The 17,454-nt window shown below is 41.2% G+C and overlaps 1 protein-coding gene across 7 annotated transcripts in view; it reads right to left on the bottom strand.

Moving 5' to 3' along the window:
• Positions 1-17,454, bottom strand: part of kiaa0825 (KIAA0825 ortholog) — a 314,659-nt gene that overhangs the window by 191,480 nt on the left and 105,725 nt on the right. For 6 of the 7 annotated variants that reach the window (XM_072281205.1, XM_072281210.1, XM_072281208.1 and 3 more), the window contains one exon: positions 2,665-2,821. The exons of the other annotated variant lie outside the window; for it this stretch is intronic. In XM_072281205.1, coding sequence (XP_072137306.1) covers positions 2,665-2,821 — 157 coding nt within the window. The remainder of the gene's footprint in view (positions 1-2,664; positions 2,822-17,454) is intronic. 7 annotated transcript variants of the gene reach the window in all.

Raw genomic sequence — 17,454 nt, 5'->3', positions numbered from 1 at the left:
ATTGAGTTAGGTTACCAGGTTCTTCTTCGGCTCCAGTATAATTGAAGCCTGCTTGAAGCAGGTGGGTACCTCAGACTGACAAAGCAAGAGGTTAATGATCTCAGTGAACACTCTAGCCAATTGATCAGCAAAGGTCGTTAATAATTGGCCAGATACCCCAACTGGACCGAATGCTTTTCATGGGTTCACCCTCCTAAAAGCTGTTCACACATCAGCCTCAGAGACTGAAATTACAAGATCATCAGGAGCTGTAAAAGTTCGTGATGGTTCCTCCATGTTTTGATGATTAAAGCAAACGTAACCAATATTGTTATTACAGGAGATTCTGCAGATGCTGGAAATCTGGAATAACACACACAAAATGCTGGAGGTACTCAGCAGGACAGGCAGCATTTATGGAGAGGAATAAACGTTTGGGTCAAGAACTTTCATCAGGACCTGATGAGAGGCCTCAGCCTGAAATGTCATTCTCTTTATTCCTTTCCATGGATGCTGCCTATCCTGATGAGTTCCTTCAGTGTGTTAGTCAATATTGTTCTTTTGTTTAAGAAGGGTACTATGAAATTACTGGATGGAGAACCTTACATCAGTGGTAAAGAACTTATCAGAGAAGGTTCTTAGGAATTTGATTTAGTTGTATCTGGAAAAGCATAGATTTAATTGGAATAGTTACGCCATCACGTCCTATCTATTACCCCTGCACTGTGAACACTTTAAACCACTTTTTATAATATATTTATGGATGTGTGCACATTTTATTCCATATCCATACTTTAACCTCTAACTTTACTTTTAAAACACAAGAGATTCTGTAGATGCTGGAAAGCCAGAGCAACACACACACACAATGCTGGAGTAACTCAGCAGGTCAGGCAGTATCTATGGAAATGAATAAACAGTCAATGTTTCAGGCTAAGACCTTTCATTGGGACTGGAAAGGAAGGGAGAAGGGTAGAAGGACAAGCTAGAAGGAGGTAGATGAGAGCAGGTGGGTGGGGTAGGGGGATGAAATAAGAAGCTGGGAGGTGATGAGAGGAAAAGACAAAGACCTGAAGAAGGTGGAATCTAATAAGAGAGGTAAATGGCCCATTGGAGAAAGGGAAGGAGAACGGACACCAGGGGAGGTGATAGGCAGGTGAGAAGAAGAGTTAAGGGGCCAGATTGGGGCATTGAAGAAGAGGGAAGGGGAGTAAGGGGAGTATAAAGCCTCAACATTAGATCCTTGCTTTTATATCCTGGTCCTCTTGAAATTAATGCTAAGGTAAATAGAGAATAAAATGGAGTCCAGGTATGCGGACTCAAGTTCAGTGGGGCAGAACCAGGGTAAAACAATAGGCCTTCCTGGACAGTCAGGTTTGTGGATCTTGGGCAAGATTTAATTTTTTTTATAATTCCCTATTTTTTATAATTGTTGAACGTTGTTGCTTTTGTTGCACGTTGTGCCCTGACCAACACACCACAGAAAATTCCTAACACACGTACATGCATATGTCTGATAAAGTTACTCCTTAATGACTTTGTGCAGGGAAGGTCATGTTTTACAAACATTGTTTTGAGGTGACATAGATGATTGATGAGGGCAGGGCAGTATTCTGTCTCTATCCTACTTCGTATAACATAAATGCTAAACAATATGAATCGGGATTTCACAAAACAATCTTTAGTCCCAAGGATGAAAGCGAAATTATTGTGGAAGGAAGCAACATAGCTTCAGTGACCCAAGCTTGATCCTGACCTCCTGTACTATCAGTGTGGAGTTTGAGCATCCTCCCTGTAACCAAGCCAGTTTCTTCCCACAAGCTACTTCAAATTGGCCAATGTAGTTGGCTGACAGGAGATTCAGGCTGGAGATGGAATGTGACAGAGAATAGGTTAAAGGGAATGAAATGGAAAACCAAATGATCTGATGGAGGAACTCAATGTGCCTAACAGCATCAGTGGGAGGAAAGGAACTGTCGACATTTTGGGTGAAAACTCTGCATCAAAACTGAGAGTGGAGAGGCAAGATGTTTGCTATAAAGAGAAGGGAAGTGGTCAGACTGGTATCTAAGGTGACCGCTTGACCAAAGAGGGGTGTAAGATGATGGCAAATTGTGCCAGCTGGGAGGGGTTGAGGTGATGGAATAGAGGGTGAGGGAATAGGAATAATGTGACGACTGTCTGAGCTGGCTGAGATTTAATGGGCTGAATGAGCTCCATTCAGAAAATGTGAAATATGAGATCCATTGAGCTGTGGCAAGACAAAATTAATAGTCGTAAAATGACATCTTGTTGGAAGGAAGATTACTCTCTGACAGAGCAGATGATTGCTTCACACGACAGCATAGAGCAAGTCTAGTACTTTCTTTAGAAGACTAATTTTAATTGTTACATGTACTATAAAACACATTTAATTACAATATTCCTTTGGTTTCATGTGCTTGAAATAGTATTGAAACTGTACAAAATAAGCCAGCATTTCACCGGCAAGGTAAACTCCTGCAGTATATGTAATCTATTTTGAAGAGTGTTGTTATATCAAGACTTCTCATTTATTACTATCCTTAATGAGGATTTGGAACTGATTACATTCAGACTTGCCACCTGACTAAACCTTAGTTGGTAGCAGATACTGTCTCAGGCCAATGCACACCTAATTGCTTGGTATAAAGACCATTTCCCTACCTCATTGAGTTGGATGATGTGATAAATTTGCCTCAGGTATTCATTACCACCTGGTTGGTGGCAGATATCCAGCAGCATCAAATGTATTTTCTGCTCAGTCAATTCAGCCCAACTGCATTTCTCTTGTGCAATGGAATCTTTGTCTGTGAGAAATGCACTGTTAAAACAATAAAGGAAATTACTAATAAATTCACACAAATTTAAGGTAAATCAGAAAAAATACAACTAGATTTCTTTATAAATAAGTCTGCTGGTTAACGTCACTCCAAAACAAATTACTATGTTCAAAAGTGCATAAAGAGAAACTGCAAATACGGCTACACAATTAATTCCCAGTGGTTGGCATCACTAAAGATGGGGAGCAGTGCTGCCTGGCCTGCTGCGTTCACCAGTAACTTTGATGTGTGTTGCTTTTATTCCCAGTGGTATTATATTGAAAAGAACATTTGATGTCAAAGTAATGGTACTGAAATTTCCTAGAAATCTTATTGCATGGTGACATTGTTTGTGCATTACCTTTTAAAATTTTATTGAAAACTTAATTGCTTAGTACAACATCCTTTGGATCGGGAATACAGAGCGTCGTGGGAGCTGAATTGTGAAGGAAGGCAGTTTTTTTTTAAAACTTCTTCAAGTGCAAGAAGGGCGAGACTGCGCAGGCGCGTGACGTCAGCAGGACCGCGCGGAGAGGTTAAAAAGGCAGGTTGCTACCAACCGCTCTCCTTTGGATTGGGACTACAGAGCGTCATGGGAGCTGAATTGTGAAGGAAGGCAGTTTGTTTTTTAAAACTTCTTCGAGTGCAAGAAGGGCGAGACTGCGCAGGCGCGTGACGTCAGCAGGACCGCGCGGAGAGTTTAAAAAGGAGACCACCCTATACAGCGGGCAGCTGTCGGAGCCGGCAGCAGAGTGAGTGGGAGCAGAGTGTAGGGCTTTGGCTTCAACGGGCTTTGGCGGTAAATGAGAAGAGGCTAGAGCGAAGCGCCAACTCTTTTTTCTCTCCCGCCCACCCCTTTCGCGAATTGGCCCGGACAGACAGGAACAGCAGGGCTCTCACAGCTAATGGTTTAAAAAGTTTGTCTGTTTGGCGAGGTAAGTGGGTGAGTAGACTTATTTTTCCTGTTTCATTCCTGTAGAATTAGATAGCATGCCTGCAGGGTTAGTGCTTTGTTCAGGGTGTCAGATGTGGGAATCCTGGGAGACTTCCAGCCTCCCTGATGGCCACATCTGCGCCAGGTGCACCGAGTTGCAGCTCCTCAGAGACCGTGTTAGGGATCTGGAGCTGCAGCTTGATGACCTACTGCTTACCAGGGAAAGTGAAGAGGTGATGGACAGGAGCTACAGGGAGGTAGTCATCCCTAGGCTACAGGAGTCAGAACAATGGGTTACTGTCAAGAGAGGGAAGGGAAATGCCCGGATAGTGGAGAGCACCCCTGTGGCTGTCCCCCTCAGCAACAAATATCTTGTTCTGGATGCTGTTGAGGGAGGTGACCTGACGGGGGACGCCCACGGTGACCGGGTCTCTGGCACTGAGCCTGGCGCTGTTGTGCAGGAGAGAAGGAGGGAGAAGAGAATTGCGGTAGTCGTGGGGGATTCCATAGTCAGGGAAACAGACAGGAGATTCTGTGAGCCTGACAGAGATACCCGCATGGTGTGTTGCCTCCCAGGTGCCAGGGTACGGGATGTCTCGGATCAGGTCCTGAATATTCTAAAGGGGGAGGGTGAGCAGCCAGTTGTCTTGGTACATGTTGGTACCAATGACATAGATAGGACAAAGGAGGAGGTCCTGAAGAGAGATTTCCAGGAGCTAGGAAGGAAGCTGAGAAGCAGGACCTCCAGGGTAGTAATCTCGGGATTGCTACTTGTGCCACGTGCTAGCGAGGGCAAGAGTCGTCGGATCAGGCAGATGAATGCCTGGCTGAGAGACTGGTGTAGGGGGCAGGGCTTCAGATTCTTGGATAATTGGGATCTCTTCTGAGGAAAGTATGACCTGTTCAAAAAGGACAGGTTACACCTGAACCCGAAGGGGACCAATATCCTGGCGGGAAAGTTTAATAGAGCTGTTAGGGAGGGTTTAAACTAATTTGGCAGGGGGATGGGAACCGGAATGATAGAGCAGAGGAAGGGGATAACAGAAATAAATCTAAGATAGTGAGCAGTAAAGATGTCAGGAAAGACAGGCAGGTGATGGGACAAATGTGTAGCCATTGGGATGAGTTGAAGTGCAATAAAGTTGCAGTGAAATCAAAGCAAAAAGTATCAAATACTGGTCTTAAGGTGTTGTACTTAAATGCACGCAGCATAAGGAATAAGGTGGATGATCTTGTTGTACAGCTACAGATTGGCAGGTATGATATTGTGGCCATCACTGAGACCTGGCTAAAGGATGCATGTCTCTGGGAGCTGAACGTCCAAGGATACACGGTGTATCGGAAGGATAGGAAGGTAGGCAGAGGGGGAGGCGTGGCTTTATTGGTAAGAAATGATATTAAATCGTTAGAAAGAGGTGATATAGGATCGGAAGGTGCAGAATCTTTATGGGTTGAGCTAAGGAATAGCAGGGGTAGAAAGACCCTGATGGCAGTTATTTATAGGCTTCCAAACAGCTGCAGGGATATGGACTACAAATTACAACTGGAAATAGAAAAGGCTTGTCAGAAGGGCAGTGTTATGATAATTGCGGGGGATTTTAACATGTGAGTAGATTGGAAAAATCAGGTCAGCACTGGATCTCAAGAGAGAGAATTTGTAGAATGTCTGCGAGATGGCTTTTCAGAACAGCTTGTTGTTGAGCCCACTAGGGGATCGGCTGTACTGGATTCGGTATTGTGTAATGAACCGGAGGTGATTGGAGAGATTGAGGTGAAGGAACCCTTAGGAGGCAGTGATCATAACATAATTGAGTTCACTGTGAAATTAGAAAAAGAGAAGCCGAAATCTGATGTGTCGGTGTTTCAGTGGAGTAAAGGAAATTACAGTGGCATGAGAGAGGAACTGGCCAAAGTTGACTGGATGGAGACACTGGCGGGAAAGACGGCAGAGCAGCAGTGGCTGGAGTTTATGCGAAAAATGAGGAATGTGCAAGACAGGTATATTCCAAACAAGAAGAAATTTTCGAGTGGAAAAGGATGCAACCGTGGTTGACAAGAGAAGTCAAAGCCAAAGTTAAAGCAAAGGAGAGGGCATACAAGGAAGCAAAAATTAGTGGGAAGACAGAGGATTGGGAAGTTTTTAAAACCTTACAAAAGGAAACAAAGAAGGTCATTAAGAGAGAAAAGATTAACTATGAAAGGAAACTAGCAAATAATATCAAAGAGGATACTAAAAGCTTTTTCAAGTATATAAAGAGTAAAAGACAGGTGAGAGTAGATATAGGACCGATAGAAAATGATACTGGAGAAATTGTAATGGGAGATGAGGAGATGGCAGAGGAACTGAACAAGTATTTTGTATCAGTCTTCACTGAGGAAGACAGCAGGATACTGGACACTCAAGGGTGGCAGGGAAGAGAAGTGTGCGCAGTCACAATTACGGCAGAGAAAGTACTGAGGAAGCTGAATAGGCTAAAGGTCGATAAATCTCCTGGACCAGATGGAATGCACCCTCGTGTTCTGAAGGAAGTAGCTGTGGAGATTGCGGAGGCATTAGTGATGATCTTTCAGAAGTCGATAGATTCTGGCATGTTTCCGGAAGACTGGAAGATTGCAAATGTCACTCCGCTATTTAAGAAGGGGGCAAGGAAGCAAAAAGGAAATTATAGACCTGTTAGCTTGATGTCGGTGCTTGGGAAGTTGTTGGAGTCGATTGTCAAGGATGAGGTTACAGAGTACCTGGAGGCATATGACAAGATAGGCAGAACTCAGCATGGATTCCTTAAAGGAAAATCCTGCCTGACAAACCTATTACAATTTTTTGAGGAAATTACCAGTAGGCTAGACAAGGGAGATGCAGTGGACGTTGTATATTTGGATTTTCAGAAGGCGTTTGACAAGGTGCCACACATGAGGCTACTTAACAGGTAAGAGCCCATGGAGTTACAGGAAAGTTACATACGTGGATAGAGCGTTGGCTGATTGGCAGGAAACAGAGAGTGGGAATAAAGGGATCCTATTCTGGTTGGCTGCCGGTTACCAGTGGTGTTCCACAGGGATCAGTGTTGGGGCCGCTTCTTTTTACATTGTACGTCAACGATCTGGATTATGGAATAGATGGCTTTGTGGTTAAGTTTGCTGACGATACGAAGATAGGTGGAGGGGCTGGTAGTGCTGAGGAAATGGAGAGTCTGCAGAGAGACTTGGATAGATTGGAAGAATGGGCAGAGAAGTGGCAAATGAAGTACAATGTTGGAAAGTGTATGGTTATGTACTTTGGCAGAAAAAATAAACGGGCAGACTATTATTTAAATGGGGAAAGAATTCAAAGTTCTGAGATGCAACGGGACTTGGGAATCCTCGTACAGGGTTCCCTTAAAGTTAACCTCCAGGTTGAGTCGGTAGTGAAGAAGGTGAATGCAATGTTGGTATTCATTTCTAGAGGAATAGAGTGGAGCAGGGATGTGATGTTGAGGCTCTATAAGGCGCTGGTGAGACCTCACTTGGAGTACTGTGGGCAGTTTTGGTCTCTTTATTTAAGAAAGGATGTGCTGACGTTGGAGAGGGTACAGAGAAGATTCACGAGAATGATTCCAGGAATGAGAGGGTTAACATATGAGGAACGTTTGTCCGCTCTTGGACTGTATTCCTTGGAGTTTAGAAGAATGAGGGGAGACCTCATAGAAACATTTCGAATGTTAAAAGGCATGGACAGAGTGGATGTGGCAAAGTTGTTTCCCATGATGGGGGAGTCTAGTACGAGAGGGCATGACTTCAGGATTGAAGGGCGCCCTTTCAGAACAGAAATGCAAAGAAATTTTTTTAGTCAGAGGGTGGTGAATCTATGGAATTTGTTGCCACGGGCAGCAGTGGAGGCCAAGTCATTGGGCGTATTTAAGGCAGAGATTGATAGGTATCTGAGTAGCCAGGGCATCAAAGGTTATGGTGAGAAGGCGGGGCAGTGGGACTAAATAGGATAAAATGGATCAGCTCATGATAAAATGGCGGAGCAGACTCGATGGGCCGAATGGCCTACTTCTGCTCCGTTGTCTTATGGTCTTATGGTCTAAATGTTTGTTTTGGAATCTTCATATTTAAGCTTGGTTTGATGCCAACAATAGTGAATTGTTCTACTTGCACAATGGCATAATAATTGCCTTGCATACTAAAGTAGCCTCTAACCACAGGCTTGAGGTTTACCTCAGTATTATTTAGCCCCTTAGTCTACAAGCATCACTGCTTACTTCTCAGACAGAAGATGGAAATCCTGCTGAGTTCCTCCAGCAATTTGTGAGTGTTTCCAGCATCTGTAGAGGAAGCAGAATCTCCCAGTGGCCACCCATTTAAATTCCACTTTCCATTCCAGTATGTCAATCCATTGCCTTCTCTACTGTCACAATGAGGCCGCACTCAGGTTGGAGGAACACCATCTTATATTTTCCATCTAAGTCGCCTCCAACCTGATGGCATGAACATCGATTTCTCAAACTTCCAGTAATACAAACCTCCCTCCCCCACCTCCTTCACCATTCCCCATTTTCTTGTCCTTCTCGCACTGTACCTCATTGCCTGCCCATTGCCATCCTCTGGTGCTCCTCCCCACCCCCCCCTTTTTCTTTCTATCATGGCCTTCCGTCTCTTCCTATTAGACTCGCCCTTCTGCAGCCCTGTATATCTTTCACTAATCAACTTCCCAGCTCTTTACTTCATCCCTCCCCCTCCTGGTTTCATCTATCACCTTCTGTTTCTCTCTCCTTTCCCCCTACCTTTTAAATCTAATCTTCATCTTTTTTTGTCCAGTCCTACTGAAGGGTCTCAACCCAAAATGTCAGCTGTACTTTTTTCCATAGACGCTGCCTGGCCTGCTGAATTCCTCCAGCATTTTGTGCATGTTACTCACATATACAAAGGGTTCTTTGTATTAGCATGCACCCATCTTCAGTGCAGAGTGTAAAAGAATCTTAAGGCAATATACTGCACTCTGACATTAAGTTCAAAAGCTAAATCTGCAAAACATCTTCCTTCCTATTTCATTTCTCAGTTTCTCATTGCTTCAACTATCCAGATTGATGTTGAGTTGCTAAAGACATAACTTTATCCTCTGGTATAAATTTCAACAAACACCTGCAGAGATTTATGGTCAGCAGTTAAACTAACATACTGACAAGTCTTGAATTTTATTGAACCTTCTCAAATAAACATACAATGAAGGTTCTAGTCTTGCTCTGCTTCTCAGTTAATGTGATTACCAAAATTCAACGTTCAAAGTAAATGTATTATCAAAGTACATATATATCACCATGTACAACCCCAAGATTGATTTTCTAGTATTGACAAGAAAATACACAAAACACAATAGAATCAATGAAGACTGCACCCAATCGGATGGACAAACAACCAAGGTGCAAAAAACAACACACTGCAAATACAAAAAGAAAAAAAGAAATAATAATAATAATAATAATAAAGAAAGAAAGAAAGAAGCAATAAATATCAAGAACAAGAGATGAAAAATCTTTGAAATTGAGTCCATAGGTTGTGGGCTAACCATCTGCTTTAAGAAGCTAGCTTCCCTAATGCTGTTATTCCATAAAACGTAGACTTTGATTAAAGGCATCGCCTGGAAGTTGAATTGTGTTATTGACAGATGTACTGGAAACAACTTCGGGTTTTATTATCAATAACCTAAGAGACACAATAGTTAGCTTCAAGGGTATTTGTTTGATGAAAATCATTTTCAGAAAACAAATCCAACTATTAGTCTGATAATACATGCTCAAAGTACTTTGATTGAACATTCAAGGTTATTAATTTCAATAGATATACAGTGGAAAGCATTTTGGCTCGTATCATAGCCTGGTATAGAGGATCCAATACTCAGGACGACAGGAGGGTACCCATCACTGGGTCAGTCCTCCCCAACACCAAGGACATCTTCAAGAGGTGGTGCCTCAAGAACACGGCATCCATCACTTAGGACCCTCACCACCCAGGACATACCCTCCTCCTACTACCATCATGGAGGAGGTACAGGAGCCTGAAGATCTGCACTCAACAATTCAGGAATGGATTTTTCCCCTTGCCATCAGATTTCCAAATGGTCTATCAATCCATGAAGACTACTTAGTCATTTTTGCATCACTTATTTTGTAATATAATACTTTTTATATCTTTGCACTGTATTGCTGTCACAGTAGAGACAGTGACAATACACCTGACTGTGATGCTGTAAAATAAGTATCATGCACACTTAATTTCCAGTGAAATTCCATCTGCAACAGGAAAGGTACACATTTGGCTAAAAGCATACACTAAGATTATTATCTATTATTAGTTGGCAGAGGGGGTGGTGTGGCTCAGTGTATCAGAAATAATATTAAATCATTGAAAAGAGATGACATAGGATTGGAAAGTATAGGGTCTCTATGGGTTGAGTAAAGAAATGGTAAGGGTAAAATGACCCTAATAGCAGTTGTATACAGGCTTCCAAACAGCAGCCTGGATGTAGATTACAAATTACAGCAGGAGATAGAAAAGGTGTGTCAGAAAGACAATGTCATAATAATCGTTGGGGATTTTAACATGAAAGTGGATTGGGAAAACCAGGTCAGTACTGGACCTCAAGAGAGAGAATTTGTAGAATGTCGAAAGGATGGCTTTTTAGAACAGCTTGTTGTTCACCCCACTAGGGGATTGGCTGTGCAGGATTGGGTGTTGTGGAATGATCCGGAGGTGATAAGAGAGCTTAACGTTAAGGAACCCTTAGGAACAGTGATCACAATATGATCGAGTTCACATTGAAATTTGAGAGGGAAAAATTAAAATCCAATGTGTCGGTATTTCAGTGGAATAAAGGAAATTACAATGGCATGAGAGGGGAACTGGCCGAAGTTGACTGGAAAGGAACATTTGCAGGAAAGATAGCAGAGCAGTAATGGCTGGAATTCTGTGAAAAATGAGGGAAGTACAAGATGGATATATTCCAAATAAGAAGAAATTTTCAAAGGGAAGAAGGACACTACCATGGCTGGCAAGTGAAGTTAGAGCCAAAGTAAAAGCAAAAGAGAGGGCATACAAGGAAGCCAGAGCTAGTGGGAAGATGGAGGATTGGAGAGCTTTTAAAAACTTGCAGAAGGAAACTAAGAAGGTCATTTGGAAGGAAAAGATGAGTTATGAGAGAAAGCTAGTGACTAATATCTTAGAAGATACCAAAAGCTTTTTTAAGTACATAAAGAGTAAAAGAGAGTTGAGGATAGATATAGGACCAATACAAAATGATGCTGGTGATATTGTAAAGAGAGATGCAGAGATGGCAGAGGAACTGAATGTGTATTTTGCATCAGTCTTCACAGTGGAAGACATCTGCAGTATACCAGACATTCAAGAGTGTCAGGGACGTGAAATTTGTGCAGTGAAAATTACAACTGAGAAGGTGCTCAAGAAGCTTAATGGTCTGAGGATGGATAAATTTCCTGGGCCTGATGGAATGCACCCTTGGGTTCTGAAGGAAGTAGCTGGAGAGATTGCAGAGGCATTAACGATGATCTTTCAAGAATCGATAGATTCTGGCAATGTACCGGATGACTGGAAAATTGCACATGTTACTCCGCTGTTTAAGAAAAGCAGAAAAAAGGAGACTATAGACCTGTTAGCCTGACATCAGTGGTTGGGAAGTTGTTGGAATCAATTGTTAGGGATGAGATTAAGGAGTACCAGGAGGTACATGACAAGATAGGCCAAAGCCAACATGGTTTCCTGAAAGGAAAATCCTGCTTGACAAACCTACTGCAATTCTTTGAGAAAATTACAAGCAGGGTAGACAAAGGAGATGTAGTAGATGTGGTATACTTGGATTTTCAGAAGGCCTTTTACAAGGCCGCACATGAGGCTGCTTAGCAAGATAAGAGCCCATGGAATTACAGGGAAGTTACTAGCATGGGTGGAGCATTGGCTGGTCAGCAGAAAACAGACAGTGGGAATAAAGAGATCCTATCCTGGCTGGCTACCGGTTACCGGTGGGGTTCCACATGAGTCGATGTTGGGACTGCCGCTTTTTATGATGAATGTCAATGATTTGGATATGGGATTAATGGATTTGAGGCTGAATTTGCCAATGATACAAAGATAGGTGGAGGAGCAGAGGAGCGGGTACTGTTGAGGAAACAGAGAGCCTGCAGAAAGACCCAGATAGTTTAGGGGAATGGGCAACGTAGTGGCAAATGAAATACAGTGTTGGAGAGTGTATGGTCATGCACTTTCCTGGAAGAAATAAATGGGCAGACTATTATTTAGATGGGGAGAGAATTCAAAATGCAGAGATGCAAAGGGACTTGGGAGTCCTTGTGCAAGATACTCTAAAGGTTGACCTCCAGGTTGAGTCGGTTGTGAAGAAGGCGAATGCAATGTTGGCATTCATTTCAAGAGGTATAGAATATAAGAGCAGGAATAAGTGCAGTTTTGGGCTCCTTATTTTAGAAAGGATATACTGACATTGGAGAGGGTTCAGAGAAGATTCACAAGAATGATTCCAGGAATGAAAGGGTTACTGTATGAGGAATGTCTGGCAGCTCTTGGGCTGTATTCCCTGGAGCTCAGGAGAATAAGAGGGGATCTCATAGAAACGTTCAGAATGTTAAAAGGCCTGAACAGATTAGATATGGCAAAGTTATTTCCCATGGTAGGGGATTCTAGGACAAAAGCGCATGACTTCAGGATTGAAGGATGTTCTTTTAGAACAGAGATGCAGAGAAATTACTTTAGTCAGAGGGTGGTAAATCTGTGGAATTTGTTGTCACGAGCAGCTGTGGAGGCCAAGTCACTGGGTGTATTTAAGGCAGAGATAGGTAGGTTCTTGATTAGCCAGGACATCAAAGTGTATGGGGTGAAAGCAGGGGAGTGATGATGACTGGAAGAATTGGATTAGCCCATGATTGAAAGGCAGAGCAGACTCGATGGGCCGAATGGCCTACTTCTGCTCCTATATCTTACGGTCTTATACAAAACTGCTTTCTACAAGGCTAAAACATTATTCCTATAAATCCACATGCAGCCTCTTGGATATTTAAAATGTCAAATCTCTTGATAATTGAGGACCTGCATGGAAGATACTTCTAACAGGTCTGTTTCGAGCTAGCTACGATTGAAGTTCTGTTGTAAAGATCTGGCACTCTTAATTCCAATGCTCAGTACTAATCATTAGATATAACAGTACTTAAGGGGAGAGCATTTTATTTGAAGGGTGATACAGTAACTACATTCCAGTAGTTACTCTACTCTCCCATCTACTATTTTACATCTATTTAACTAAGTATTTGGAAAGTGTGTAGTTTCTATACACCTAGGGAAGTAAATGATTATTATGATATTTTTTGAATAAAGTTGATCTATTAACTTATCAATCATTTTACTCAATAGTGAAGTATCTTAACACCGAGACATTGACCATAACCAGGATCTGAGTATAACACTACTCTAATTAAAGGCGGTTGCCATTTCACCAAATTCCATATTGATAATAGTCAAGGCATTATGTATTAAGCCCAATTGTAATAAATTTTCACGAAGTAAAATTTAAAATGACATATTTTTACTTTCTAAGATGAACGGTTTACGATTTATATTTTAGGAAATGAGCTTAAGTATAAAATCAATTATGAATAGAGAACTACAATAAAATTTTATCAACAAAACTGAAATTTCAGGAATACTCATTTCTTTCCATCAATTTGTTCTGTGAAGTGAAAGTTATCAGTTATTTTTACCTATTCCTGAAAAATACTTTAAACCTGGGTCAACTGTGCTGAATCCTGTCCAAAAATACCTAGTAGTTTTATACAGATGAGTGTGACATAATACATTCTGGGAGATGGGTCGGGTAGGTAATCTAGTTTTAGACTCCCCCACACTACAATAGTCATATTTTCCATAGTGTAGAGGAATGTAAAACAATAGGATTTAAATTTAGGGTAAGAGGCAAAAAAATTTAAAGGCAATCCAAAGGGTTAAATGGGATGAGCTACAAGAGGACGTGTTAGTGACAGACACAATTACAATACTGAAAAGGCATTTTAACAGGTACTTGGGTAGGAACTGAGTAGAAGGATAGAAGCCAAATGCAGGTAAATGCAAAGAGCATAAATAAGTATTGTGGTCATCAAGAGCAATTTCTGCCAAAGCTCCTGTTTCTGGGATGTATAATCCTGTGAGTCAATCAAGATTTGGGCAAAGGATTCTTTGAAAAGAAAACACAGTATTCTCGAGTTGTATGGAGACAAGAGTCTGCAAATGATGTTATTTGGAGCAACACAAGAAGCACAGAAGGATCTCAGTAGTTCAGTTAGCATCCAAGGAGGGAAATCGACAGTCGAATTCCAGGTCAAGACCCTTAGGGGGACATAGCCAGTATATAAAAGGTGGAAGGAAGGGACTGAGCAGGGAGCAGCAGGTGACGAGAATGATAGGAAGATGTCAAAGCCGGGAATTGATAGATAGAAGTGACAAAGGGTTGAAGATGTTGGAATATGATAGGAAGGCACGATGAAGCATGGCATAAAAGGGAGGCAAGGGGGAGGGGAACCAGTGGAAGGAATGTGTATGTGATGGGCAGATGGAGAGGGAGAGGGTAGTGGAAGGGAAAAATTTAGAGAGGCTGGGCCAAGCAGATCATAAGAGAGATAAATGTAAAGAGAAAAGTAGCAGAAAAGGGACAGAAGTTTGAGAATTTAATCTCCAAGCTGTTTTATCGTATGCCATTGTATAGGTAATGCTATATTTGCTTTCAGAATTACCTAATGAAACTTGGATTATATCCAGAGGTTTGTAATCTTTTCCACATGAAATTAAGTAAAATATCAAAACTGGAAAAATCATACCCATTGCTTGACTTTTGTCCATTTCAAATGAATTCCCTATTGCGCAATCCTCAATTCTGCCTATACCACGTTGTTGTTGTTCGTCCTTCGTAGTCGAAGATGACCATGGCTTCAAAGTCAAATGGGAGATTGGTGGCTGTGGGTCCGGAGGTGACTGATGAGGCCAATCCAGGCCCTGAAGGCTCGCCCACATTTGGGACACAAGTGGGTGGGTGCTGTCGTGGCAGTGGATGCTGCTCAGGCCTTGCGCACAGCACGCTTTCGTTGGGCCTCGATGATGCGCCTGACTTCAGCTGCACGGGCTCCTGTGGTGATCTTGCTGCGCCAAGCTGGACGGTTGAGAGCATGCGTCTCCCACGTGTTGATGTCGACACCCAGGCCTTTGAGGGACGCTTTAAGGCAGTCTTTGTAACGTTTCTTCTGCCCCCCCGACTGAGCGCTTGCCCTGACACATTTCTCCGTACAGCAGCTGCTTAGGCAATCGGCTATACCATAAAGTGGATCTCAAAGGTCCACATAAGAGGCTATCTCAGTAAAGGGACAATACTAGCATGTTCAAATATAATGAAAATCATACAGTTAATGCTCAGCTTGCAATTTCATATAGAAATTTACCAAATGTCATAATTAAAGATCAGAATTAGCTACAGCGGGCCCACTGAATGTGAATTGCATTCTGCTGGACAACTTAGGCTGCTTTACAGAATCTCCAGCATTCTGCTGGACAACTTAGGCTGCTTTACAGAATCTCAGGAAGTGAATTGAAAAATATACAAATTATGATTATTTTATATTTTTATCTGGAATTATTCATATTTACCAGAATTTTCTCTTAGTTTTTTGCCATTATGCAGCATGCACAATATTTCTATTAACAAGATGAAGATGTAAGAGGAGTTGAGGTATAACATTAATGAAATTGACTTATTAATATACTTAATTAGGAATATATACAAAATACTGGAGGAACTCAGCAGGCCAGGCAGCATCTATGGAAATGATACTGCTGACATGCTTCATTTGAAGTGGGCATAATAAATTATTTCAAAGATTGGAAATTAGCTTTATTTCTGAACGTGGGGTTAAACCCATAAAATAGATGGCTTCCCTAATTAATCAGAAGTTAAAGAACTTGTAACATCCATTACACCCTCAAGATGTCCCTAGGCAGTGCACACCCAGTGAAGCCTGATTGAGTTAAGTCTCAGCACTTGCAAAAGGCAATAAGCATATTTATGCAAAGTATCAAGCTTGATTTGCAGCAGTATTGAAGTAGTTGATCCCAAGTAAGGAATAAATACTCTTGTTGTATATTTCTCAAAAAGCAATGTAGAATAAATTCCAAAAGAGAGGTATTCTTATGTTAATGAAGATGAAAAATACTTCCAAAATTTGAAATAAAAATGAATGCAGGCTAACACAATATTTTGAAATATGGCCTTTTCCAAAATCCACAATGAAGAGGTGAGTTGAAAATCTGTTGGCTTTTAATGGTGATTTGGAATTGTCCATAGAATGAATATAGCTTGTTTCAGATTATTTCACAGTGCTGATTGAAATATAGCAGTGCTCTGAAATTTAGCTTTAACTAGCTTTTGGCATTAGAATAAAGAAAAATACTATAATGAACATACTGAGAACATTATTGAAGTATGGAACATCTTGCAAATTTTCTTGTATAATGTTATGTTATGCCTCAATATATCAGATTCCATGTATGAAGTGACAGCAGCCTGCTTTACCTCATCACCTCTGTCATCTTCCCCTATCCTGATTTGTCAGTTAGTTGTTCAACATACAATACTAAATGGGCTAAAATTACTTCACTGAAATGTGCCCACAACCTATAGACTTACTTTCAAGGCGGCTTCATCTTATGCTCTCGATAGTTATTGCTTATTTATTTATTATCATCATCATTTTTCCTTTGTATTTGTATAGCTATCTTTTGCACATTGGTTGTTTGCCTGTCCTTTTGGGTGCATTCTTTCAGTGATTCTGAACGTGGGGTTAAACCCATAAAATAGATGGCTTCCCTAATTAATCAGAAGTTAAAGAACTTGTAACATCCATTACACCCTCAAGATGTCCCTAGGCAGTGCACACCCAGTGAAGCCTGATTGAGTTAAGTCTCAGCACTTGCAAAAGGCAATAAGCATATTTATGCAAAGTATCAAGCTTGATTTGCAGCAGTATTGAAGTAGTTGATCCCAAGTAATGAACTGAATTGCTTATTTATTTATTATCATCATCATTTTTCCTTTGTATTTGTATAGCTGTCTTTTGCACATTGGTTGTTTGCCTGTCCTTTTGGGTGCATTCTTTCAGTGATTCTATTATGTTTCTTGGACTTACTGAATGTGCTGTCAAGAAAACAAATCTCAGGGCTGTTTCTGGTGACGTACATGTACATCGATAATAAATTTGCTTTTAACTTTGAACTTTTTGAACTAAATTCTGGGAAGACTGGAAGTCATTTTATTCAATCCCCATCAGTCTGAAGGAAATAGCTCCATAGCGCTCCCTGGCTTTTGTCAGAAGTTGAAAGAGACCAATCAAATACTGACATCCCACCGAACTTTTCTTATTTCTTCACAAATCAAAGGCTATGTTTCCATGCATATGGTAAATTATAATTGAGTAAAACTCAAAATAATGTCAATACATAATCTGTTTAAAATGCACATCATCATCATCAACAACAATATATTTCAAATTACTTTATGTAAGATATACTGTATAATAATTTATATCATGAACTGAATGGTTATTTTTGGACTCTGACGCAATACTGAGCTTTGAAATTTAGCACCAGAAATAGTATAGTGCA

Source organism: Mobula birostris, chromosome 17, assembly GCF_030028105.1.
Source record: "Mobula birostris isolate sMobBir1 chromosome 17, sMobBir1.hap1, whole genome shotgun sequence".
NCBI classification, from domain to species: Eukaryota; Metazoa; Chordata; class Chondrichthyes; order Myliobatiformes; family Myliobatidae; genus Mobula; species Mobula birostris.
This window is presented reverse-complemented; position numbering and strand designations above follow the sequence as displayed.